The following is a 16482-nucleotide window of genomic DNA, read 5'->3' as shown; positions in this document are numbered from 1 at the left end:
GGATGACGGAGACTTTCAGCGACGCTTCTGACTGAGCCGAGCCCAGTTTGATGAACTGTTGTCGGTGTCACCTGATTGGTTAACGCGGCGCGAATGTCCGCAGATTTTTAATAATATGTAAAAATATTTAGAAAACATACTTTAGTCATATTAATAATTAATCATATTGATAATATATATATAACTCGAGCGATTTGCGAGAAACGCGCGTCAAACGCACAAAACACTTAATTTGCGCTGCGTCATTCGCACATATAGCGCCATTTGCGCATTTTGCGTCATTCGCGCCACACCATTCGAACATACAGGAACAGGATGTCTATTTGCACATTTGTGTTGACTTAACATGTAAATCACTCGCGCTTGACGCTCCTTCTGCGTCTGGTGTATTAGGGTGCGTCTCAATCAGTGTTGGGGAAAGTTACTTTTGAAAGTAGTGCATTACAATATTGAGTTACTCCCCAAAAAAGTAACTAGTTGTCTTAATTTGTTACTTTTTATCATATACTAATACGTTATGTTACTTTTGAGCTACTTTTTCATACTTTATCTCTTTCAGAACTTGCAGGGTATTTTTCTTTTTTTTAATAGAGGAACTCTGCATTTAACGACACACTATATATTTTACAGATTAATGAAAGTTAAAAGCAATGTGTTTGCTATATTTGTATTTTGTCTTATTAGTTCAGTAAAATCACTGTCCATTGAGACATTGTGTGTCTAAATTATGAGAATACTTCCATCACAGAAATGTAAGCTTCTGCCATCTAGGTTTTTGTCTGTTCCCATGTGGAGCTTATTCTCTCACTGAGTGTAATTCAACGTGATTACACTTATTTTAATTCAACAAATTTTTTAAAAGCTAATTAATTTATCTAAAAAGTTACTCATTGTACATTTTTTTTAAAAGGCAACTCAAATATAATTAATTATTTTTTTTAAGTAATGCGTTACTTTACTCGTTACTCCCTAGTACCACTCGTTTAAGCACAATGGGAGACAGATCATTTAGCTCTATGGCTCCTCGGCTATGCAACTCGCTTCCCCTAGATCTAAGGAGCAGTGATAGTCTTGACACATTTAAATCTTATCTAAACACCCATCTTTTTAAGCAGGCTTTCCTTTAACAATTTTTTATCATGTTATTTTATATTCGCGATGTGTGTTTATACTTGTTTGGTAATGTTGTACTATTTGTTTTAATTTGTTTTAGCACGGCTGTTGATGCTTGTTGTAAGGCGACCTTGGGTGTCTAGAAAGTTGCCATTTACAAATAAAATCAATTAATAATATTATTAAAAGTAATATTTTTACGTAGCTCGCGTTACTTGTATTGCGTTACCTCCAACATTTTAATTGTATGCAGTGGGCCGCTGTTTTTTTTTTTCCCAGTCCAGTCCTGGTCACAAACAAGAATGTGTATCTGAAATGTACATAAAAAGTAACATGTTAGAGTTGCAAACTTGTAAACAGCGCCCTCTAGTGAATGTGAATCTCAAATGTGCAACAAAATGTATCTGGAGAAATGTATTTTATTTTTCAAAGAAATGTACATATTTCCATTGAGCATGTGCTGCAAATGTTGGTAAAATATGGACAAAACCACCCCTTGGGTTATTTTTTTTATTAAATAAATATACCAAATTTAACCCAACATTTATAATTTGTCAATATTATGCCCAAATTTGGGTTGAATTAGCACAGCATTTTGTATTATGTGGACGTTTAATATGCTCATGGTTCTGAAATGGCCTGTTTTGGCTGCTCAGTATCTGTAAGTCCTTGAAAGGCCGTTTTGTGTCTAAATGGTGTTCTGAGCTGAGTTTTGAAACCGCCTTTTTCAATATTTTCCCCCTTTTAATGCTGGCTTAAACTGCTGGCCCTTGCAGTTTCATTATGATGGGGCATTTATGGGACAAAAGGGACAGTGCAGAATAAATTGGCCTGGGTGTGTGTGTCGTGTTTAAAGCGCCCGCTGTATCCTCAGGTACTCTGACCGAGGAGTCCCCGGGGCCTCATTTGTGCTCAAGTGTGCAGCTGGCATTTCAAACAGTCCTGGTACGCCGTCTTTACATCAGCCTTACACTGAGTGAGAATGACTTTAATTGGCACTCAGCTTCCTTTAATCTTTGAATAACGAAGATGCATTTGAGGCTGGTCACTCAGAAGGTATATCCTCCCTCCAAACGTCCATTAATGAGTAGGAGTTTGTTATGCACACTCTGCCTAGTTAGATGCTCTCTCTCTCTCTTATAAAGTGAATGTGTAGATGGTACTTTGAAGAACTTTTTAGTTTTGGTGCTTTTACTTTCTTCAGACAATGTAAAAATTGTTTTATTGTTCCCTCAAGGTTGGATTGAAAGTTTAAGACTAGGCCTTTTTGGGGTTTATTAAATTACTATCTTTTGCGGTTATTGCACTTTAGATTTAACAATGGCTGCATCAGATCAGAGATGCCCAAACTATTGCCCGCAGGTCACCTTTGATTTGGCCCTCCAACCAGTCAGATGGGGACAAGTGATGGGGAAGGTTGGGGATTCTCTCAAACAGAAATCAAATCCTCATTTCTAATTTAACGTAATGTATTGATTTTTTTAGTTTAATTGCTGAGCTAAAAAAAAGCAAACCTGAAGTTAAATGTTTTAATTAAATGCTGTAAATTCATTAGACTTTTCATTGGGCCATGAAACCTTAATGCCCTATTCACACAGGGCGGCAGCTTCAATGCTTCCAATTCACTTTGAATGGGTGATGTCAGGTGTTGCCGAACAGCATTCGGTGCCACTTCAGAGGTGTTGCTCACTGCAAAAGTTGGGACTTGCTCAACTTTTCAAGTGCCGACGGAAGCGTCAGCCAATCAGATCCCTGTATGCAAATACACCAGCTCAGACAGTAGCCTATTGCTGACTAATTTCATTGGCTGACGCTGCTATGACGATCGCGTCAGCCCCAACTTCAGACACGCCCTCTGCCAAGCATTGACGCTGAAGCCCCGTGTGAATGGGGCGTAAAACACATTTTTTTTAGATGTTTACAGATAGATTTGTGTGGCATGTTGCTAATTAAACTATTAGGACACATATTTTAATATTGAGTACAAATTGATTTTTTTTTTTAAATAAAAACTCTGTTGGGGCTGTACGGTGGCACAGTGGGTAGCAAGAAAGTTGCTGGTTTGAGCCTCGACTGGGTCAGTTAGCTTTTCTGTGTGGAGTTTGCATGTTCTCCCCATGTTGGCTTGGGTTTCCTAATAATAATAAATAATTATAATAAAGGGATCAAGCCGAAAAGAAAATGAATGAATGAATGAATGAATGAAAAAAACTGTGTTATAAAGTAGATTTTATTGTAAAAAGTAAATATTTTTACATATTATGAAATTAAAAACTTACCATGGTAACTTTAATATAATACAGTTTGTTATATTTAGCTTCGGCCCACCCCCTCAATTTTGGTTTTTGGTCCTTCATAAGAAAAGGTTTGGGCAGCCCTGCTTTAGATGACCATGACTATTGCAATACCTTTAGATGGTACAAGGAGTCATAGTCAAATACATTCCATCGTTAATACTTAAATGAACTATGTCAATGTTAGAGATGTAATACACTTGATAAAAGAACTGTAAATGAAATTCATGTAGATTTAAACTTACGTAAAACTTTTAAAATATTAGTGCACTTATTGCAACCCAGGCTGATTGGAAATATGTGCCCAAGACTACATTTCTGAGAACCAACAAATATGTACCCTGGACTACATCATCTTGCAGTTTTTGTTTTATTTAATGTAGATTTTTTTTTTTTATTTTGTACAAAAGATTTTAATTTAGTAAAAAAATAAGACTTAAATTGTACATGTATTTAAGTATATTTTAGTGCACTTAAGTATACATATTCCACCTGCTCGACTGGAATATCATATAAATTATCTGTTAAAATATATATTTTTTTAATTAATGCTGGAATTTATTCAGTAAATGTGGTTCCATCATACTTCATGGACATTTTTCTTATTGGATAAAAAGTTTATCCTTGTCATTTTTGTGCATACATTTTTTTAGTGCACATTTTCAAAATTGATGTGCATCTCCCCATCTCTTAATATGTTTAATATGTTGTTTAATATTTCAAAATGTGCATAAAAATATAATATGTGGATTAAAACATTATTACAAACACTTTTACTATACTTTAACTTTCAAATTCTGGAGACCCTAGTTGGATACCCTTGAAATTAATTTTTTAAAGCATAACAAAATCCAGTCTGGCTTTAGAAAATTAATCATCAGCCAAATTTCATAAATTTGACAGCCCTATTCAGGATGATTTAGGATGCTCCGACTCTCCTCTTAAATATACAGTTTCTAACCTACTTTTCAAAGTGAGGCTGATTAGTTTGTCTGGGGTGCAGTGAAACGAAACTCAACAGCAAGCTTGTGCCAAAGTGGACATCATCCATTCTCACCCTTCGCCCCGTCTGTGAGGGCATCTGCTCGTGGGCATCAGTCAGGAGCCGTTTCCGACACTGGTGGGAACCTGCGGCTAAATATAACTTGTCATGGCCCAAGGTGCCAAGATAATAAGAGGCTCAGAGCAGTGATTTGTTGTCCTGAGCAGATGCTGGACTGATTTACTGTCAGCTGCACTTTAGGCCAGTGTTTGTGGGTGGTTCGGGCAGCTGTAAATCCAGGTTTCTGCAAACACTGCTGTAAGATTGTTATTTTATTTTCGGCAAGGATGCTGGAGGATGATTTATCAAAACTGGCAGTAGTCATAAAATATGTACAACAGTGTGAAAGTTTGTGCTCTATTTTAAACTTTGTTTCACAGTAAGCAGCACAACTGTTTTCAAGCTTGATGATACTTATAAGAAATATTCATATCAATAGGTTTGACTGATTTCCAGAGAATCATACGAGTAACAGTGTTGAAAATCCTCCTCTGTCAACTGTATTTTTAAATATATTAAACTAAAATATTTTCTATTGTTTACTATTTGACATGTTTAAATCGTGTTAGTTTTATTTATTTTTATTCTTACATAATTGTTATACATATATACTAATAACTGTTATAGATGGATGGAAAATGGATAGATAGATGAAAAATTGATTGATGGATGGATGGAAAATGGATGAATGGATGGATGGATGGATGGATGGATGGATGGATGGATGAATGGATGGAAAATGGTTGGATGGATGAATGGATGGATGGAAAATGGATAGATGGCTGGATGTTTGGGTGAAAAATGGTTGGATGGATGGATGAATGGATGGATGAAAAATGGATAGATGGATGGTTGGGTGGAAAATGGTTAGATGGATGGATGAATGGATGGATGAAAAATGGATAGATGGATGGATGAATGGATGGATGGATGGAAAATGGATGGATGGATTAATGGAAAATAGATGGATGGACAGTAAATGGATAGAAGGATATATGGAAAATTGATAGATGGATGTGAAATAGATGAATGGATGACAGATGGATAGATGGACAATGCATAAATGGAAAATGGATAGATGGATGGAAAGTAGATAGATGGGTGGATTATGGATGGATGGATGGATGGATAGATGAAAATGGATACATGGATGGATGAATGGATGGAAAATGGTTGGATGGATGAATGGATGGATGGAAAATGGATAGATGGCTGGATGTTTGGGTGGAAAATAGTTGGATGGATGGATGGATGAATGGATGGATCTAAAATGAAAATTGATTAATGGAAAATTAATTAAATGAAATGATTGATTAATGGAAAATAGATGGATGGATGATGGATGGACAATAAATGGATAGATGGATGTAAAATAGATGAATGGATGACAGATGGATGGATGGATGGATGGATGGATGGGCATTGGATAGATGGAAAATGGATAGATGGATGGAAAGTAGATAGATGGGTGGATTATGGATGGATGGATGGAAAATGGATACATGGATGGACAATGGATGGATGGATAGATGGATGGATGGATGGATGGATGGATGGATGGGTGAAATATCGATAGATAGGTGGGAGGATAGATGGAAAATAAAAGGATGGATGGGTGGATGGAAAATGGATGGATGGATGGATGGATGGATATATGGATGGAAAGTGGATAGATGGATGGAATATGGATTGAAAAATGATGGATCGATGGATGGATAGAAAATGGATTGATGGATGGACGGAAAATAGATAAATGGATGAATGGAAAACAGAGAGATGGATGGATAATAGATGGATGGAAAATGCATAGATGGATGAAAAATGTATGGATAGATGCATGGTTGGATGGATGGATGAATGACTGTATAGAAATGGGGGAATGGAAAATGGATGGATTAAGAATGGATATATGGATGGAAAAAGAATGGATGGATGGATGGATGGATGAAATATGCATAGATAGGTGGATGGATGGAAAATGGATGTATGAATGGATGGATAGGTGGATGGAAATGGATAGATGGATAGAATATTGATATATGAATTGGATTGCTGGGTAGATGGAAAATGGATGGAAGGATGGATGGATGGATGGAAAAAGGATAAATGGATGAATGCAAAACATAGATGGATGGAAAATAGATAGATGGATGAAAATTGTACGGATAGATGCATGGTTGGATGGATGGATGAATGACTGGATAGAAATATGGGAATGGAAAATGGATGGATAGAAAATGGATAGATGGGTGGAAAATGCATGCAGGGATGAATGGATGAAAAATGGACAGACACACAGACAGACAGACAGACAGATGTCTGCTAATGTGGCAATAAATAGTCAAACTCTTGCTCAGATATATTTTCATGGCATTGTACATTTTGTTTTAATATACATTATTTGATAAACAAATTAACATCAAAAACAATTTGCCAGGTAAAACGTCAGTAAAGGCATTAATCATCCAACCCTAAATCATCAATATGGAGGTTTAGTTTGTTTATTTGTCAGGTTGAAATATCTGAATCAGCAGGTGCTGTAAACTCACAGATGTTGTGTCAAGCAGCACAGTGCAGATCTCCTCATAACCCTGCTCATAAAAATGACAGTTATATCACGTTCAGCAAACATCTCTACCATTTAATGGCTCTTTCTGGTGGCCATTACACTGAGAGCCACAGGCAGAGACTGATGGTCCAGTAGACTCGTCCGGACAGGTGTATTTAACACTCCAAAGGGGGAAAAAGCTGTCTTTACTTATAAAAGGTTCAAAAGCTAAAATACACTGCAAGAAAATGCATACAAATGGAAAAAGACACATTTCCATTATGTTCTGTGCCATTTGCAACATATTTCTTGCATGCTTGTGTGTTAAATGGAGGTTTTCTTTGTTTGTGTTTTTCTATTTGTTTGTGTTTTCTTAATTTGCTGTGTATTTGAGCTCTCTTGACCATTGTATTTTTCTCTCACTTGCGATTGCCATAAATGTGAAAGTTTACATTGAAACAGCTACAAATTCCAAACTTTTTTTCCCTCAGAATTGTAGTTATTTCACATTACATGTTCTTAATAACTTCAAAACGTAGAAACAATTTATGGCTACGTTATAAGCTTAAGTTTTAAACAGTTGTCAGTCAACTTAATCCACTTGATATTCACGTATTTGTGACGCTTCTTATTTAGTTTTTCCTCAGAATTGAAATTATTTTGCAATTACAAATAATAAACTCGAGTTATGCACACGTTATTTAGCATTTTCACAATTATTTTTCTACATTTTAAAATATTAGTAAGTCATAGCAAGGTGTTTTATGTTAATTTAACATATTTAAATGTTGTCATGTTTCAACATAACTGTTTAAAGATCTTGTGAACCAAGTTCTTGAGACTTTTATTTCAGTATGTTGCATGTACTGTCACAGAATATTGAGTAGGGGCGGGGTTTTCTTTTTATGCATCATTCCCTTGTAGCAAACTAACATCTGGTGTGAACACAGCATAAGAAGGTGTCTGGTGCATATGGAGAGGAAAAGAGTGCACAGCCTTCATAGAAAACCAAACAGTATACACATGATCACAAAATCATATCTGGTCCTACTTTATATTAAGCGGCCTTAACAAATATGCACCAAAATGAATAATTCATTACAATGTACCTATTGTGTAAATACATGTTTTTTAAAGGGCCATGAAACCCCTTCGTTTCAGCAGGGTGTTTTCACACCTCTACTTTGGAAAAAGTCAGAAAAGTGGGCGTGTCCAGCTCTGTTTAGGGGGGAGTGTCGGAGGAACTAAAGTGGGATGGTGTGGGAGTGTCTATTTGTGCACGCGCGAGTTTCAGAGTCAAAATACACACCCACACACACAGGAGAAAGTGATGGTGTTTAACCTACATGGACATCTGTAGTCGAATTATTTGCCAAATTATTAAATGTTGGACTTTAACTGCAGTTTGGCTCTTTCATTCAGGGAATTCATTCATGCCTCTCGCGACAAACGAGATATTTGATTCGAGGAACTGCTCTAAGCGTGTATTTTTCATGCAATGTTTGATACCGCACGGCGAATGAGAGAAAAAAAAAAACTCTGCATTTCCCAGAAACTTAGATGCACACGGCAGGTAGTGTCAGAAAGCCGCGTGTGTTATTCCGGTCACAAAATGCGGTGCTAACATTTCTGCACTCAGTGCAATAGTTAACTTAATTCGATACGAACAAACTGAATAAACGAAGAGCACTGGTCGCTCACTTACCAAATCTGTAGAGACAGGACAATCACCAGCAACTAGAGCCGCGTCTATATGGAGAGAATACTACAAGCGAATCCAGATTTCAGCGTTTACAGATGAGAACAGCTCTCAGGTAAACAATGTTCCCCCTTAGACACGTAAGTTATTGTTGTCGAGCGTCGCGTACACTGTAATCCACACGTGATCCAGATGAGCTCTCACAGAGAGAAAATGAAAACGAAACTTAATGGCAGCAAACTATAAAAGCAACACGTCACGCTTGTTTTGCCAACACAACATGGCGTCTTTGTGGTGTAAGCACGGTGACACAAATGAATATTAATGAAGTTGCACAGTAGAGCGCGCTGATTGGTTTGAACCAAGCCTTACTCATGCATTAATGCATCACACTGTAAGACGTAATAAGACTCACTCTGGCACAGACGCCCAGTCTGCACGCTGGAATACAACACTATTATGTCATGGCCGTGACGCAGCTTCAAAAATTTGTTTCAAACAGGAAGTACGAATTTGCTTGAAATAACGCAAAAACAACCAATTTACACTTTTTAGTGAAATATAGGTGTCCTAATAGTGTTTTTAGCAGTGTGGGACACATATACGACTGTCAACAGCTCAAAAAATGTGTTTTGGTGTTTCGTGACCCTTTAAATGTACTTATGATTAATAACTACACTGTTGACCATCCCTCACACCTCAACCCTCCTTTAAACCTACCCATACCACCAAACCTGTCCTTAATGCTACCCGTATCCCACCTCAAGAGTACCGAAAGGGGTTCTGCAATACAATATGAACACATTGCATTCATTTTTTGATGCAAGTACATAGTAGCCAATGCCAATTAATATAAAGTGGGACTTAATCTCTATTTGCAGTGCCAGCTGATTTTATCATCCAAATGCAATCGTGTTATTTTATTACCCTAATTTCTGAATCTATAAACTCACAGACGCTCAAAACATATGGCATCAACCAATACAGATCCCCACATAACTGTAACTGCATTCATTAAAATGACATTCAGGAGGTCTGGAGAGGAGCATCTAAACACACATAGAAACCCAGAGCCACTCCCCTATGTGCGGCCGGCAGGATAACAAACCGACCGGTCTCTCTCTCTCTCTCTCTCTCTCTCTCTATCACTCTATCACTGCTGCTGCTGCTAACGGATGAGCGAACGCGAGGGGTGGGGGGGAACAGACCGCGCGGCTCTTTAGAAGAGATGAGAAGAGAGAGGAGGACCATGACTAGCGTAACCCGCGCTGTCCCTCGTTTACTTTCAGACACCGGGCAGAAAAAGAGTGCGCTGGAGAGGAAAGATGTGCGCAGGATTTCCTTCCAGAGGCCCAAAGGCACCATGGAGTACGTGGTGAGTAGTAGGTGTTTACTGTCTCGTCCAGGTGGCTCTGTTTACATAATATGTGTGTGCGCGTGTGTGTGTACATACAGCCGCATGCTTGTAATTATGGAAATATGTCTGATTCATTCACGCTGCATTGCTGTTATTACTGTATGACTTTAATTGCTGTTGTTCGTGGTAGTTTTACCTGCTGTTGTGTGTTGTAGCAGTGATCATGATAATGGATTTGTTTTTGGATGTTGTGGCAACTGGGTTTGTTTTTAATGAATTTGAGATGGAGAATTAGAGATGCTTTATCATATGCTCTTGAGATGACCTCAAATCAGGTGGTGACTTTCTCCATGGTAACAGTGGCAGTGCCGGTGGATGCTGGGAGAGGGAGAAGGGGCAGATCACTGGGGAGGCTGTCAGCCCGCAGCCTTTTAGAGAAAGCTTGAGGAGGTTTGTTTAGGAAATCTGGGGACATGCGTAAAGCGTGTCAGGTATTTTTTATTTTATTTTATTTTATTTTATTTTATTTTATTTTATTTTATTTTATTTTATTTTATTTTATTTTATTTTATTTTATTTTATTTTATTTTATTTTATTTTATTTATTTTATTTTATTTTATTTTATTAGATTTTACTGGTTAATTATATTTTATCATCATCATTTCATTATTTTGATTAAAAAATAAAAGTATTTATAAAATCTGTTCAAAATAAAAAAAATTTATAAACATATTAATAAACATCTGTGTAAAATGCAAAGCATGTCAGGTTATTTAATTTAATTTAATTTTATTTTTACCTTTATTTTAGTGGTTAAATTTATTAATTATTTTATTTAAAAAATAATGTAAGCATTTCAGGTTTATTTTCTTTTCTTGTATTTTATTTTCATTTCATTTGTATTTTACTGGTTAATTATATTTATTATTTTGCAATACATTAGAAATTAACATACATTAAATTTTTTTTTATTAAAATCTGCGTACAAATGCACAACCTGTCAGGTTATTTTATTTTATTTTATTTTATTTTATTGTATTTTATTTTTATTTTACTGATTAATTATATTCATTGTTTTGTCATATTTTAGATTATTTTTTTTCTTATTTAGTTTTTTAGTTTGTATTTTATCTAAAACAAAATAATATATTTATAAAATACATTAAAAATAAAAATACATTAAATACAATAAATACATTAAAATACATAAACAATTAAAATAAAATAATGTATTTATAAAATACATTTAAAAAAATCTGTGGATTCATAAAGTATGCCAGGTTATTTTATTTTATTTTTACTTTTATTGTTTTTTTTATTAAATTTTTACTTTTACTTTTATCTTACTAGTTAATTTCATTCGTTATTTTGTTATATTTTAGATTATTTTATTTCTTTCTTACGTTCTTTTTTATTTTAATAAAAATTAAATAATTTATTTATACATTCATTTAATTAAATCATGGTTCTAATTTAAATTAGATTACTAATTATTAAATTATTCAATTAAATTATTATTACTCAAAAAATTAGAGTAATACTTTTGCAGTTACTTTGTTAATCTGGATGATTATTTACAGGTCAAAAGAGCACACCAAATTGTCTGAATTGCTCCAAGTTTTAAGTCTGATCACTCAAATAATAGCACACCGCTCCTCCAACATATTCTCATACTCGGGTTTAATGATTTCTTCTTTTTTGCCAGTGAAGTTTAATGGATTATTTAAACTTCAACAACAGCATTAAAAGAGTTTCAATAAGCTTTTTTTTTTTTTTTTAAATTCTCAGTTACCTTTACTGTTTTGTAACCCAGCCCCCACCTTTCTCTTTCTTATTGTCAGTGTTGTGAAACCGTACACTTTCCCTCTGTAATTGCACACCTTAATGTCCACACTTACCAATCATAGTGATTTGTGGCCCTCTGACCAAAGATTGATGGCTTTAATCAATCAATGCTTTCAGAGCTGCACGACCACTGGACTACTTTCCTAACGTTGACATCCAGCAGCCTCATACGAGTTTTTATTCTATAGTGTGTTCATGAGTAGATGTGATTGAAAAACTTTCAGATATTTTTTGAGTTGGACAGTTCATTATGTCCAACCTGGAAGTTCTAAGAGAAATAAAATACGTGCTTCAGCCTACATTTCTGTGAAAGCTATAAAAATGTACTTAAACATATGTTACTCTGCAGTTAAAAAATATGGGGCCAACAACAAGTTTTGTTTCTTTTCATGCTAATAGTAATGTGAAGTGACGCTGACTACAGGGGGTGAAAATCCAAATGCAGGGTTTAATTTACAGAGATGGTCAGGCAAGCAACGGTCACAATGTACGTGGCTAATCCATAGTCGTAGTCGAATACACAGGCAAATGGTCAAAAGGCAGGCAGCAGGCAGAAATAAACAAACAAAACAAAGCGAGGGTAAAAAAACAACATCAGGTAAGACAAGGAAAACGCGACGTAATGTTCACAAACAGTCTAACAAGACTCAGCAATGATGTATGTATGCGTGCGGTTTAAATAGTCCTGTAATCAGTCCATAAGCAGCTTCAGCTGTAAGTGTTTGCAATCAGACAGTATTAGGAACCGGTGTGTGTGTGCAGTGCATGACTGGATCTTGTAGTTCTTTTGCTGGCAAATTTGTACCTAACTGTGTTTACCAGCGATCTGCACAGGCTGGATTGCAGGTCATCTTGACACTAATGATATTTAGAGAGACATTTTATCAACGAATAAAGATCATTTTCATGCAGATTTAAATTGTGCAACATCAAATAAATTCAGCCTACATCTTAGAGAAATCACAAAAACATTTGCTTATGTTTGACTGCAGTTAAATGAACGTTATGGGGCCAACCTCAAGTTTTATTCCTTTTCACACTGATGATATTTACAGAGACATTTTATCAATTATTAAGGTCATTTTTGTGCAGTTTTTAAATTGTGCAACAGCAAGTAAATGCCATAAAACAACTTACCAGAGTCTATGATTTGAATTGGACCTCAAAGATTTCACAAAAAAAATAAAAGCAATGTAAAATCAAGGTAAAACTATATGGTCGCGGTGCACGTTTCTCTTAAATTTGGTTTTGAAACGCTATTGGTTGGGTTTAGGTCAGTGGTTCACTTGGTGATTGGTACATTAAGCCTTATAAATAACAAACTTATCGTTAATAATGTGTTTCAGATTTGCAAAAATATAGACAGCGCCCTCTAGTGGATTTGTCATCTAAAATGTGCATCGAATCATATCCGGAACAATGTATATTACGGTTTGTCAAGTAATGTAGGCTGAGACACATTTTTAAAATACGTATGTGTTCAGATACACTACATACAGGTTTGAAAGAGTTTATATTTTATTATATTTTATGATATAAATTTTTATATGTTTCAAAAAGTGTTTTATGCTCATTATGGCTCCATTTTTCTAACAATTCAATGAAAAACTACAACTAAAACAGGAATGTTGTGAAATATTAATATTGGCTTGTCATGGTTATACTTGTTTACATGCATGTGTGTGTATTCAAGTACACTACATTTTAAACATTTGATATAGTCAAGATTCTTTTAGGTTTTAGGCTCATTAAGAAGCCATTTATTTAATGATTTAATGAAAAATACTAATGTTGTGACATATTAAAGGGTGTGGTTTATGTTTCAATATTTAAAAATGAGCTGATGTTCAGTTTGCTTCAGTGTCGCATTTAGGAATCATTCCAATTTGCTGGTTTGATGATCAAGAAACATTTCTTATTATTATCAGTGGGTAAAAACATTTTTTGTTAATATAACATATATTATTTTGTGAAAATCATGATAGCTTATTTTATTTTAGTTTTAAACTTTACATTCATAAAATATTCTTGTAAAAATCTGTCACCGTTTCTACAGAAATATTAAGCAGCAAAAACAGTTTTGAGTTTTAATGATAATAATAAGATTAAATTAATAAGACATTTTCGTCATTGATTTAGAGCAACAAATCATCATATTATAATAATTTGTGAAGGATCATGTGACCCCGAACAGTAATGACGCTGAAAATTCACCCGGAAAAAAAAACATGTACATTCAATTTGAATCCAGTTTTAATTATTGTGTTTTATTTCATTTTTATAGTATTTGTTTTTCATTTTCCAGTATTAATTTTACACTGTTTTTCATTCAATAAAATTAGCCTTGTTGAGCATAAACTCTAAAAAAATGAGTTGTTTAAATCCAACGTTGGGTCAAAACTAAACAAAGCAAACATGGGTTTAATCTTTTTTTTAATTAAACGTAAATTAACCTTTTTTTTTAAACCCAGCTGTTGGATTTGTCCATATTTGACCCAACACTGAGCTAATTCAACTCAATTTAGCATGAATCAAAATTCAGAAACATTAAATGTAATGTAAATAATATGTGATCTGTTAACTGAAGGGTCTCTCTGAAGGATAAGCTGAATGCAGACGCTGAGATGGCCCTCAATTATTTATGTCCGGCTGTTGGACTGTAAGCGATACCCAATGGGAATCAATGATTTGGATCAGGTGACAGAGTGATCGGGTGATCTGAGATCCTGCCACCCGGGGATTTATCAAAACGTACGGCAACAAGCCACCAGAAGACCAGTTCCTCACTGTCGCCATTACAGTAAACACACTTATGCGTCAACATGCTGAATGTACTTGATTATAATTTGTCCTATAGATGTTCTGTCTCATCCAATCATGTCTTTTGTGGCTTAAAGAGGCTTGTGTTTTCATTGGGCGAGGTAATCTTTTTAGGTTTTTCCGACGGAATGGTCATCTTGGTTCAATATGGTTCAATACATCCCTCTTTGGGATCTTTTGTGTGTTTAAGCTGACATTTAGACTTGAATGCGCTTTGAAAAGCAGACAATCATCTCCCTGTGGCACTCAAGGACGGCGCTTTGGTTTTTATTCAAAAACAAACCATGTGTGTAATCAGTGTATAAATTCTTTTGAAAGCTATTGAGGACTTGAGTCGTGGCTCATTTGAAAGTGTTCAGTTATTGGTAGTATAAAGACAAAGTCAAGTCATGATTTGATACGTATCTGTCACGTTCGTGGTGGGGAAAAGGAGCGAGGACTCAAATGCAAAGAAATAATGGGTATTTATTAATAATAAAAAATAAAAGGCAAAACAAAACTACCCCGAGGGGGAAAACATTAACAAAACACACAAACTTGGCTGGGCTGACAAGACAAGGCAAGACTGGAGCAAGAACACAGGGGAGTGTAGACAACGAACTGGCACAGGACTGAAAACATGAGGGGATTATAAAGCAAAAGGTAAATTGGCACACAGGTGAACATGACTAAATAATAATGAGTTAACAAGGAGGGTGGGACTAGACAATAGACGGGAGAGCGCATGACACAGAGAGACAACACAAGCCATGCGCTCACATAAAACAGGGCAAGAACATGCAGCCAATGAGAGAACTCATTAACCGCATGTTCATGACAAGACAAGCACAACACTAAAGCACACGACAAAAGCACGTGACCACAATGTAAACACCGAGCCACGTGCTTTGACAAGAGACGCAAGACACGAGCACACGATAGATAAACACTTTACCGTGCGCTCACACATAAGCAACGCGCATGCTTCATCTCAGCGCCAACCAAAACTGAAACCAACTAGACGGAGGCGCCGAGAATAAAGCAGCGCGATGCTGACAGAACAAACACAAACACTAGTACAAGAGCGCACGCGTCTGAGGGACGCAGAGCGCAGCGGCCACATCAAGCGGCAGCGCGCACACTCTGCGTACACCCACGACGGCGCGCGCGCACACACAGAGACAGAAACAGGACCGGACATGGGTAGTGTCAGAGCTCTGCCACCAAAACAAGAATTTACAAGACCAGAGTGGCAGAACCCTGACAGTATCTTGATACTGAACTTACAATCAGTGTTGGGTAAGTTACTTAAAAACACTAATAATTACTAATTACATCATTAAAATTGTATTTAAAATATATTTAATTACTGTCTGGGGCGGATCTGGGTAGCGCTGTCGCCTCACAGCAAGAAGGTTGCTGGTTCAAGCCCTGACTGGGTTAGTTGGCATTTCTGTGTGGAGCTTGCATGTTCTCCCCATGTTTGTGTGGGTTTCCTCTGGGTGCTCCTACAGTAAAGATGTGCGATTTACGGTAGGTGAATTGGGTAAGCTAAATTGTCTGTAGTGCATGTGTGTTAATGGGAGTGTATGGGTGTTTCCCAGCGATGGGTTGCGGCTGGAAGAGCATCCACTGCATAAAACATAAAACATGTGCTGGATAAGTTGGCGGTTCATTCCGCTGTGGTGACCCCTGAATAATAAAGGGACTAAGCCGAATAGAAAATGAAATGCTTTAAATAGCAAACAAAAAAGGGGCTTTAATATTGCACTTTCTTTTCAGAC

The 16482-nt window shown here is 36.0% G+C and overlaps 1 protein-coding gene across 4 annotated transcripts in view; it reads left to right on the top strand.

Annotated features, from left to right (window-relative positions):
• oxr1b (oxidation resistance 1b) overlaps positions 1-16482 on the top strand; it is a 97891-nt gene that overhangs the window by 38787 nt on the left and 42622 nt on the right. For 3 of the 4 annotated variants that reach the window (XM_005159459.5, XM_005159458.5, XM_073931030.1), the window contains exon 4: positions 9986-10071. In XM_005159459.5, coding sequence (XP_005159516.1) covers positions 9986-10071 — 86 coding nt within the window. Of the gene's footprint in view, positions 1-9981; positions 10072-16482 lie in introns of those variants that run through there. The other variant, NM_001045203.1, reaches the window with a different exon arrangement.

The sequence above is a fragment of the Danio rerio genome, chromosome 19 (genome assembly GCF_049306965.1).
Source record: "Danio rerio strain Tuebingen ecotype United States chromosome 19, GRCz12tu, whole genome shotgun sequence".
In the NCBI taxonomy this organism is placed as follows: Eukaryota; Metazoa; Chordata; class Actinopteri; order Cypriniformes; family Danionidae; genus Danio; species Danio rerio.
This window is presented reverse-complemented; position numbering and strand designations above follow the sequence as displayed.